This window comes from Thalassophryne amazonica, chromosome 19 (assembly GCF_902500255.1).
Source record: "Thalassophryne amazonica chromosome 19, fThaAma1.1, whole genome shotgun sequence".
Taxonomy (NCBI): domain Eukaryota; kingdom Metazoa; phylum Chordata; class Actinopteri; order Batrachoidiformes; family Batrachoididae; genus Thalassophryne; species Thalassophryne amazonica.
The window spans coordinates 25,210,138-25,221,977 of NC_047121.1; the positions used below are offsets into that span (position 1 = coordinate 25,210,138).

The window sequence follows — 11,840 nt, forward strand, 5'->3', positions numbered from 1 at the left end:
CCGAGTGCAAACAAGGGAGCAGCCGAAGGGACTTACTTACTGTATACATACATACACAGAGAGGGGGAAAAAAACCCTCAAAAGATTTGCTGTTGTTATATATACATAATTTCTTTCTTTTAAAAACTCTGCTAATTTAATGCAGAGTGTAATCTGTAGGACCTTCTTAATTTATAATTGATTAATAATAATTAAATAAATAAATAAAATATAATTAATTGAAGATCATACATGTGAAACAAAACCTGAACTTGGAAGCACAATGACATACGAATAGGAAGCACCCAAAGCCTCCACCTCTGGTGCACTCCAGGACCATGTTTGTATTATATATCATTTGGATGTTGGAGTAGGTATGAGTGAAATACAGTATTGAGAATGTTTTGATTGGAGTAGTACTGCTTTCATTGATATGACTCTGCTGAAGTAATTAAAGGCTCTCAGTTTACAGAACTGTGCCATGGCGTTGTGTTGTAGATGAGATCCAGAGGTTCATGGAGGAGGTTAAAGCTTTGGGTTACCAAGACAAACCTCCATACGAGAAGTTACGCTGTATCCTGCAAGCTGGACTGAAAGACGATGGCAAGCTGGAGTTCACTGCTGTCAAAGGAGCTTCATCACTTCCTGCCCAGGTCAGTACACACACACGCACGTACACAATATATCACAGTTTTATTCAAAAATGAGTTGTTCTTGCTCATGCCAAAATGATTAATTGATTAATCAGTTAAGTTGGAAGTAATTGTTGACATTATCTGGTGTGTTAAATGTGAAAGTTTTCTGTTGATTTAATTTCTGTGCGTTAATATGTTGGTCCATAAAGCAAGGGTCCCATGGTGTTTACCCATTTCAAAACAGTGTGTTAAGATCAGGATTGCTCACAAATTTGATGCAGCATAGTTTTTAATTACATAATGTGTTGGTCAAGCATATGGCAAGATGACGCAATGCCCCAAGCTTGTACCATGCAAGGTGTGCAAAAACAACCGTGATATACCTGCAGACATGGTGGCACACCTGCATGTTGCAACTGTTCTACACTTAGTACACGTGTTGCTTCTGGAAAATCTGTTGCTGGCGTTATGTCATGTATGACAAACAGTATAGGGTCCTCTAAAATGAACAAGATTGCTCATGTATGTCAAAGGTTAGAGGAGAAAAAAAAAAAAAATTTCAAACAGTGCGAACATTCAGCCATGGTTAACCATCATCCTATCGTACTATTTTAAACCTTAAGCTTACCGTGTGGGGACCCATTAGACCACAATGTATTTTTCACTCGTAAAGTACAAATAAAGCAATATTTTCTCAGTTGAATGATGCAAACATATTTATTTTTGTCCTCAGCATACATCAAACCAAATGACACTGTTGCTTTGAATGGATTTACAGGAATTTCCACAAGAATATGTGACTTTTTTGCTATAAGGTATGTTGTTGGTATTTTGCCATAATTTTCAAAATATTGTACAAGCTTTAGCTGTTGTTTTTTAAATGCTTTAACAGTCTTTATGAATTTCATGTAGTTTAATTCTTCTGAGTTCATGCATAATTTCATTTACAATTAAAAGGAACATCATTCCAGGTCCTACTTCCGTGTCATAGTCTGTTATTTCAACATTGTCCTTGACAGTTCAAATGAAAGGTTGAATTTAGGATCATTTAAATATGCACTTCTTTTGAGATTTTTTTTCATCCAGAAGATGCTGAAAATCTATCATTAGATACAAAATTGATTTGGTTTCTGGGCCCCGCAGGCCCCAGACCCTAAGTCAGGGGGGAGCTGCAACCCCCAGACCCCATGCAAATTTTCCTCTGATTTCACAATTTTTTTTTCACAGCCCTGATACACAACGGATTTTGTCTGTTTTTTTACATATAACAGATTTCAATTATAACAGACAAAATTCGCTGGTCCACTTGAATCCATTATATGCAAGTTTTACTGTAATTAAGGTGTTTTTAAACCTGTATAAGAGTTAAGGAACACAGAAATTTTATGAGCAAAGCATCAATGGCAAATCCAAGATGGCTGCTAGCAGCCATGTTGAAAATGAAAGTCAAACTACAGGAACCAGGTGTTCTGTCTATTCCTAATCCGCTAACTTTTTCATTAGCTGAGTAGCAGAACTGTGCCCACCACTGATATCGGACCAGTACAACTGGCCCATTTATGGCTGTTTGTTCACATCTTTGGCATCTGCCAGGAGGTGATGGTAAGCTATTTAGAAGAAAGATAAAAAAAAAAACAAAAAACAAAAAAACAACACCATTAACTCACTGGTGTGAGTGTGATAGTTCATGGTACACAAATATTTTTAAAAAGACCTGGGTGGTTGTGAGTCATCATATCACAGACATGATGTCTATTGTGCCATCACAATAATGGTCCAGAGGAAAATTTTCTCCAGTGTTTGATAATCCACACACACACACACACACACACACACACACACACACACACACACACACACACACACACACACACACACACACACACACACACACACACACACACACACACACACACACACACACACACACACAAACATTATATATATATTCCACATCCCAACAGCCAGGGGCTGTGAGCATGGGCCGGGCCTCCGGGCCACCCGCCCTCGACCGCCACCCAATCTTCACCTGACCCCCATGGCCCCCTCTGCAGGTGGTGAACCCACAGGAGGGCGGGCCCACGTCGCTCTTTCGGGCTGAGCCCGGCTGGGCCCCATGGGCTAAGGCCTGACCACCAGTTGCTCGCGCGCAAGCCCCAACCCCAGGCCTGGCTCCAGGGTGGGGCCCCGGCTCCGCCATACCGGGCAACGTCTCGGTCCTTGATTTTTTACATCGAAAGGAGTCAGTTGAGGTGGCTCGGGTATCTTTTCCGGATGCCCCCTGGACGCCTCGCTGGAGAGGTGTTCCGGGCACGTCCCATTGGGAGGTGGCCCCGGGGAAGACCCAGGACACGCTGGAGGGACTACATCTCTCGGCTGGCTTGGGAACGCGTTGGGGTTCCCCCGGAGGAGCTGGGGGAGGTGTGTGTGGATCGGGAGGTCTGGGCGGCTTTGCTTGAACTGCTGCCCCCGCGACCCGACTCCGGATAAAGCGGAAGAAAATGGATGGATGGATATATATATATATTAACCAGAGGCAAAGTCACCACCGTTGGCTTAGGCTCAGCTTGATCAGTGTTGGATGCCCTCACATCCCCTGCCATCCTGGCAAGCATAGTACATCCGTTGGACAAAATGAGACTAAATAGTAGCATAAAATAATTTCATCTAATTGTAACTGAGATTTTTTTGCTCTCTCTTTGGTCTGTTAGTCTAACTGGTTTTCACCAGTTCAGCCTTGCTGTCTCAAATCAAGTCATTACGTCATCCCTGTCTGACCTGCTTTAGTTTTGTGTGAAGGTAACTATCATGATGGCTGGAAAATGAACAGTTTAGATTGGCTGATCCACATTTTTTTAATTCAGACCAGATTCCGATGCAGTGTTAATACCATCAGTTGTGGGGCCTTTAAACTTGTTAAACCTTCTGAGGTTTCTCGTGTGCTGTACGATTCGGGCTTGCTCTATGTTCCCAAGGCTAAGGGGTCAGCAGGTTTTCGAGCCTTTTTCTGCCGTGCGCCCAAATCTTTGAAGGCTAACCTTAAAATTAATTTAACATCTGTTTGCCATCAGTTATGTCATTTTATATTTGCTGTCTGTGTTTATTTTTCCTGCTTTTGTGTTTATTTGTATTTGACATTTGGTATAAATTGTGTGATTAAAATATTAGAAAGGACATGAACAAAGGCTAACTGATGAACGCTGCTGAAGGCAGAATTAGTTCCTGCAGTGCACAACTCAGTTCACGTATATGACTCAGCCACGTATACGAGTATGATGTTCTGAAGGAATTACAGGAAACAGATGTTAAAAAGGCTACAAGGGCTTTATTTTCTGACAATTCTTACAGCCTCAGTTCTTAACTGTGATCCTTAGGATCTCTTGGATCTTTAGAATAAAGGTTTGATAATTTTCTCGTTATTAATTTGGACCTCTGTACTCAGTTAAATGGAATCTTTATGATCCCAAACTCTTAATGTGTTTGAATAATAGAGTTTATAGTTGTTGTGAGTACAGCCATTCTGCTTTGTGTGTACCTGATCCTGTCAAACCTCAGAAGTGAAGCAGCCAGTGCTGATTAGTAATGCACAATCTTTCTCATACTCCGTATTTTTTAACACTGGTTCAATTCAGCTAGATAATCCATTGGACTAACATCTCCCTCACAAGTCGGCCTTGTGAGGGAGGACTGGGTCTCTTCTACTAATATTTCAGTATCGTTTGCATGATCAAACTGTCTAGCTACATTTTGCCGGTCATCTGTAATTTGTAAGAAAATCAGATTTTTCAGATTTTTGCAATCATTTCATTGTTCAGTGATCATCAGTAACTCCCTTTGTGTTGTCATTCACTCAGCAGTGCACCAACAGTACAAACTAGGGATGGTTATCGAAAAACAGTTCATGTTAAGAATCGATAAACGATAAGATCCACCGACATCTATAGCCTTTTTGCTTAATGATTCCCTGATCTGTCCTTCAGTTCACATTACGCCGGAGGGCCATTGTTTTTGAGGGTGTGTATCAGAAAATGACCAATTCTCCCCACTGATTGCAGACCCGTCTGCTTGAAGCAACAAAGCAGTTGTGCGACCTGCTGCTTCGCTGCTTTTCAGAAGTGGAGGGTCTGCAATTTCTTCATTAACACCCCCCCACCCACCCCCACCCCCCCAAAGAGCCATTTAAAGATGTCAATCGTGAGTCACCTTTCTGCTGATTAAAGTCACTAACTGGGACTGTTGTCTTATTGCGGGCTTGCGGGCAAGAAACAAGAATCGTCCTTTGTTTCACACTGGAGTTTTATGCGGTGGTTTTCTGGCGTGAGCTGGACCCGCTTTGCCAGTTCGTAAACTGAAGTTACTGTCTGTCAGGTAAAGGAAATAATAATAATAATAATAATAATATGCTCTGTTTTGTGGGACTAGCTGCACAGCTCCAAACACTTGCGACTCTTTGCTGAGTAAAGTTGGAAAGTTGATTTCCGGAATTAGTAACAGAGCAAATCGGCGTTTTAAATCAAATGACACCTCTTTCCAAATGTAATACAGACAACAAACTCCAACCAACCAAAACATCTTTTTTTTTTCTTCCAAAATGAAACTCCATTCTTTATGAATTACATTGATCTTGGCGTGCAGCTCAGCCGGCCGTAAGACCACAGCTCAGAGGCTGTGGAGTTAAATTTATCTAATCTATACCTGAAAGGAGATGCTTTTGAAAAAACTACAGATTTTGTTTATTTCTATTTATGTCCAGAGATCTTGGATCCAGTGACCATGTACAGATTTGTTTTAGTTTTATTTATGTCCACAAATCTATGATCCACTGACATGTCTATTTTTTCTAATTGCTGTACTGTTACACATTCAAATGAAAAGTGTTAGTATTACTTGATTCAAAGTTTTTGTTTGCTAAGAAGGCTATATTTATTAACTTTTTTGACCATGTACAGATGTTTTATTTATGTCCAGAAATCTATGATCCAGTGACCATGTACAGATTTTATCTTTTATTTATGTCCAGGCATCAAGGATCCAGTGACCATGTACAGATTTGATTTATTTTTGTTTATGTCCAGAGATCTAGGATCCAGTGACCAGGTACAGATTTTATTAATTTGTGTCCACAAATCTATGATCCAGTGTCCATATACAAATTTTATTTTTTATTTATGTCCAGAGATCTGGGATCCAGTGACCATGGACAGATTTTATTTATTTTTATTTATGTTCACTGATCTAGGATCCAGTGCTGAATTTTATATTTGTTTACTTTAAGACTCAGTAAACTGTTGTTGACATAGCAAACCTGTAAAGCCTACTTTTAGTACACAAAAAAATTCACAGAAGGCATTGAAATAGAATCGGATCACTAAGCAAATCGATAATGGCATCGATATCGATTAAACTCTTAATCAGTACCCATCCCTAGGACAAACACATCCGTATCGCTGTCTCTGACCCTAAATCAGACATTACAAATGTGATATCCGGGCAATTCTACGGTAACGAAATCTGTCGTGGTTAGATGCCACATGTCCAGATTTTGCTGCTGTTGTAATTCCATTACCATAGAATTGCCCATCCTGTTTATTGGAGAAGACAAAAAGACAGGATTTTGTCAAAGTTCTATAGTTCGTCAAACTGAGTACCTCAAATTATTCACTTGATATATTTCTTTGTAGCTCTGTTGCTCCAGTCTCTCTCTCTCCCCCGCCCTCTCTCTGTACATATGGAATATGCCATCATCGACGTGGTATTTCCAGCCAGAGGGCTACCAGGAGTTGCACTGGTTACTGTATGTAATTATCCCACCAATCTGTTCACCTCAGTGGGTGCTGCATTGTCATGAGGTCGCAATGGCAAAAGTGTAAAGGGGGGTTTGGCAGTGAGTGATAGTTCAGACTAACCTAAACATCCACGACTGAAAACAAAATGTGGAGTTGATTGCCTTTGATAAATGACCGTCTACCAGAAGGCACATTCTCTTTTTCTTTACCACACCAGTTGTTTGTTCCCATTTCTCTGAGCAATGCTAAAGTGCTTGGTGCATTTAGTGCATGCACTGTGGTCAAAGTAGTGGAATATAGAAACAAATATCTTCATGGCTTAAAGTTTGCCAGATCTTTATTGACAAGATGTCACAGGGTTCCCTGTATTTGATCAGACTTAAAAAAAAAAAAAAAAAAACAGGGTTTGACAGAGCACGAGGTCTGTATGGGAAACTATCAGTCTGGGGTGTTGACTGTATGGATCGAGTGCAGCGAGTTCTGTGCAAAAAACAGAGGTCTGATATTCCTCTACAGACAAAGCAAGCGAGCTTAATAATTAGTCTATTTCATGGCTGTTCGGAACCGTGTTTTCACCTTGTTGGTCTTCATTTTGCATGTATACTTCGAGCTTGTTTGCTGTTAATTCCTCCGTTTCATACTCCTCAGTGTAATAGAATTTGCTCAAGGAATGATCCTCTTCATTGCTCATAATTTCTTTATGGGAAAATATCAGACCGGAAATCAGCCAATCGGAGCGTGTGTAGCATCGCAGCCATACGAGGTCTGTTAGAAAAGTAACGGACCTTTTTATTTTATGCAAAAAATATATGGATTTGATTCGTATGTTTTTACGTCAGCCAAGCTTGAACCTTCGTGCGCATGCGTGAGTTTTTTCACGCCTGTTGGTTGCGTCATTCGCCTGTTGGCAGGCTTTGAGTGAGCACTGGTCCACCCCTCTCGTCGTTTTTTCATTGTCAGGAGAATGTCTGAACGACTGCCGTTTTGTTGCATCAAAATTTTTTCAGGAACCGTGTGAGACAGCCAGGTGGAAACTATTCGATAAATTCAGATGGCTTTCAGTGAAAATTTTATGGGCTTCACAGAGATTAAGGAGTGTTACTACCGCTTTAAGGATGGCCCACAGCGGCTGAGGGCGCGCCACGCTTCGAGCCGCGATCGACAAGCAGAAACCACCAGATCATTTCTAAACGGATGGCTGTGTGGATCTGGGACCATCGTGTGCAATTTCTCTGGTTATCACAAGAGCTGGACATCAGCCATTTTCCGGCAGATTTCACTTTTAACAAGAGATTTTGTCATGGAAAGCCGCGCGGAGGCTTCGCGCGTCATGACGGAGCCGCTAATGGAGCGAGACAAAGAACGCCTCCGTTTTGGAGTGTCAGAGGACAAGTTGGGACATGCCAAGCTCTCCACAATTTCTCTTATACTCACTCGACTGGTAAGCCACTGAAAGCCGAGATAGGCATGTCCCAACTTGTCCTCTGACACTCCAAAACGGAGGCGTTCTTTGTCTCGCTCCATTAGCGGCTCCGTCATGACGCGCGAAGCCTCCGCGCGGCTTTCCATGACAAAATCTCTTGTTAAAAGTGAAATCTGCCGGAAAATGGCTGATGTCCAGCTCTTGTGATAACCAGAGAAATTGCACACGATGGTCCTGCCTCCACACAGCGATCCGTTTAGAAATGATGGGGTGGTTTCTGCCTCTCGATGGCGGCTCGGAGCACGGCGCGCCGTGCGCCATTGTGGGCAGTCCTTAAAGCTGTAGTAACACTCCTTATTCTCTGTGAAGCCTGTAAAATTTTCACCAAAAGCCAGATAAATTTTTCGAATGGTTTCCAGCTGCTTGTCTGTAACAGTTTCTGAAAAGATTCTGATGGAAAAAAAGCCAAAATCATTCCGCCATTTCCTCGCAATGAAACAACGATGAGAGGGGTGGACCAGTGCTCACTTAAAGCCTGCCCACAGGCGAATGACGCAACCGACAGGCGTGGAAAAACTCACGCATGCGCACGAAGGTTCAAGCTTGGCTGACGTAAAAACATATGAATCAAGTCCATATATTTTTTGCATAAAATAAAAAGGTCAGATTCTTTTCTCACAGACCTCGTATTTTTTTGCATAAAATAAAAAGGACCGTTACTTTTCTAACAGACCTCGTATATAATAATAATATGGCTGCAGTTATTAACCTCGCTTGCTCAATTAATAAGCCTTTATTATTATTATTAACAAACGCTTGATTTTTTTTTTTTTTTCCCCAGAATGTCTCACGGTGTGTGTGTGCGTGTGCACACAGTCTACAGATAATTCCTTTGACTTCATGCTTGGTTTGTGCTATGACTCGTACAGTCAAACTGTGGGACATTATATGTAGACAGGTGTGCCTTTCCAAATCATGTCTAATCAACTGAATTTACCCCAGGTGGACTCCAATTAAGCTATAGAAACATCTCAAGGATGATCAATGGAAACAGGATGCATCTGAGCTAAATTTTGAGCTTCATGCCAAAGGCTGTGAATACTTATGTACACGTGATTTCTTAGGATTTATTATTATTATTATTATTATTAAAATCTCAGACTTTTTCACATTGTCATTATGGGGCATTGTGTAGAGAATTTTGAGGAAAAAATGAATTTCATCCATTTTTGAATAAAGCGGTAACATAAAATGTGGGAAAAGCGAAGCACTGTGAATACTCTCCAGATGTGTGTGTGTGTGTGTGTGTGTGTGTGTGTGTGTGTGTGTGTGTGTGTGTGTGTGTGTGTGTGTGTGTGTGTGTGTGTGTGTGTGTGTGTGTGTGTGTGTGTGTGTGTGTGTGTGTGTGTGTGTGTGTGTGTGTGTGTGTGTGTGTGTGTGTGTGTGTCTGTCCTTCTGAATCAGGAGGCGAACCTTGCAAGTTACCATTTATGCTTCTATCATTAACTTTAGTCATGATCTTTGGATATTGACCAAAAGAAGGTCACGGATACAAGTGGCGAAAATGAGATTCCTCTGTCGGGCATCTTGGCTTACACTTTGGGATCACGGTGAGATGCTTGACTGTCCTAGAGGGACTCAGAGTGGAGCTGCTGCGTCTTCACATCAAAAGGAGCCAGCTGAGGTGGTTCTGGCATCAGGTGAGGATGCTCCCTGGTCTTCTCCCTAGGGAGGTCTTCCATACAAATCCAACTGGGAGGAGACCTGGGACATGCTGGAAGGATTATATTTCTCAGCTGTCTTGGGAACGCCCTGGGATCCCCCAGAAAGAGTTTAAGGATTGGAAAGTGTGGGATGAGCTGCTTGGTCTGCTGCAGCTGTGACAGCACCCTGATAAGCAGATGAAAATGAACGCCACACTGCAGTATACATTACAGGGCTTCACAAAAGTAGTTAATTATTTTTTTTTAATTAAAACAAAAATCAAATCAAATCAATTTTATTTATATAGCACCAAATCACAACAAACAGTTGCCCCAAGGCGCAAAAAATGCATCTTCTACTCTGGAGAATTTTTTTTTCTTCCACTTCTATTTGTTCTTTGAATTTCTCATTTCAGAAGAACAACAAGAGAAAGAAAGCAGCAGCTGAAGCTGAGGAGAGTGAAGAAACAGATGAAAGCCCTGTCAAGAAAAGGAGAATCCCAAAGAAACCAGGTTCATTTTTTTTTTTGTGGCTTTAATACTTAATAACGCGTCGCCGGTAAAACTCAATTTGCGGCCGTAAAATTGAGCATGAACGTCATCAGACACAGCAGGGTTATTCCCATTCTAATCCAATTCCATCGTTTGCACAGTTTATTTTTCTGTAAGTAAATCGGTCGGCGAATCGTTGTGAAAGGGTGTAGTTGGGTCGTCAAATCTTAACGTAGCAACAGCGTCTTCATGCCAAACTGGAAATTCTGTGAGCAGACCCACAGATTTATCCATCTTGTGAGCTGCATTGAGTTAAATCCACGGTAAATCCATCAATCAAGCCAGTTAAATCCATTAAATCCACGCATTTTGGGATCGTCATCGCTGCCCTAGTTTCTGTAGGTCTCAGGTGACAGCGTCATTGTTGACACCTGCGCAGCAACGCAGTCAGGGGGTGGAGTAACACATCAAATGTGAAACGGTTTTAATATTTTGTCACCGTCCACATGATATTTCATGGTCTGAAATCTCACACGATTATCCAATCAGATTTGTGGAAAAAATGTAATTGGATTAGAATGTCAATTTAGTGGCTTTGGAAGTCTTGGCAGTTAGACACTGTGACATGTTTATCATTTATAATGGAATTAAAATGAAGTTACAAGCACATTTATTGTTTTAAATTGGTAAAGAGGCAAAATTACCAAAATTGTCAGTGTCCAACTACTTATGGACCAGACTGTTTTGTTGCTCACATCTCATTTATTTACCACAAAAATGTGTTCTTTAGCATAAACTAGAATGATATCTTGCAGAAATAAATGGAGTGAAGAAGAGTCCTAAAAAGACCATTAAACCACGGAAGGTGTCCAGCACTGGAAAACGGGCCACTCCAAAATCCAAAGTGCCAGATACGGCCTCTCAGAGTTCTCCTGGACCCGCCCAGAAACGCAGGGGCAGACCTAAGAAAACCAGCGCCTGATCATCCACCTCACCGTTCACTTCTGTCCCCTCTCACACCTCCCCCTCTTAAAAGAATCACTTTTTATTGTTTTGTAGGAATGTTTTCTTGCTCTTACAGCTGATTGATTTTGAAATGTGGCTGAATTTGATATATGAAGCCAGATAAGTCTAATAAAGACAAAACAAAATTTTTTATTTTGTGTTTTAAATTAAACATTTGAGAAATCTTTTCAGAATCACCACATAGTTGGTGTTGAGTGCATTAAAAGTTTGTCCACAACTGAGAAATCCAATGAAATCTAGTTTTATTGAATAGCATCAAACTTGTCATTTGCACAACCGTATGAAAATAATACATTTTTGAAGGGCATTCATCACACATGTATGAATGGCAAACTGGTCTCATTTTACTGATTTGAATATTTATGATGAATTCACTAAATGGATCCAGGTTTTGTGAGCCATTTGAGTCAGTATTATCAAGTAGTTCAAGTAACCTTTATTCTCCTCTAAAGGTATCAGCATCATGTAACACCTCTGTCAATGGCTCATGACTCCATAAGGTCTTCCCAGGCATGTCTCAAACTCAAACCTTGAGTACCCAGAGACAGGAATGCTACTGTTGAGATAAGTGAATCTCCTGACAAGTCTGACACTTTCACATTGTACAGATGGTCAAGTCCAGGAATTCAGTGAAAACCTGGATCTTATTCTTGATCCAGGACATTCACAATTCATTGCATCTATTGATTCCACAATAAAAGCAGAATCATCTTCATAGTCAAATTCAGTTCCTCGTTTCCACAACACTACCCAACACCCCGTCCTTGCATGCACTGAACATTGTAGGACCCAAGAG

General features: G+C 41.1%; 1 protein-coding gene across 1 annotated transcript in view; it reads left to right on the plus strand.

The window, feature by feature from the left end:
• Window positions 1-11,172, plus strand: part of vrk1 (VRK serine/threonine kinase 1) — a 40,290-nt gene extending 29,118 nt beyond the window's left edge. Inside the window, exons 11-13 of the mRNA XM_034159438.1 lie at window positions 478-632; window positions 9,943-10,039; window positions 10,834-11,172. Of these exons, the coding sequence (XP_034015329.1) occupies window positions 478-632; window positions 9,943-10,039; window positions 10,834-11,000 (419 nt within the window). The 3' untranslated portion in view covers window positions 11,001-11,172. The remainder of the gene's footprint in view (window positions 1-477; window positions 633-9,942; window positions 10,040-10,833) is intronic.
• The last annotated feature ends 668 nt before the right edge of the window (window positions 11,173-11,840 follow it).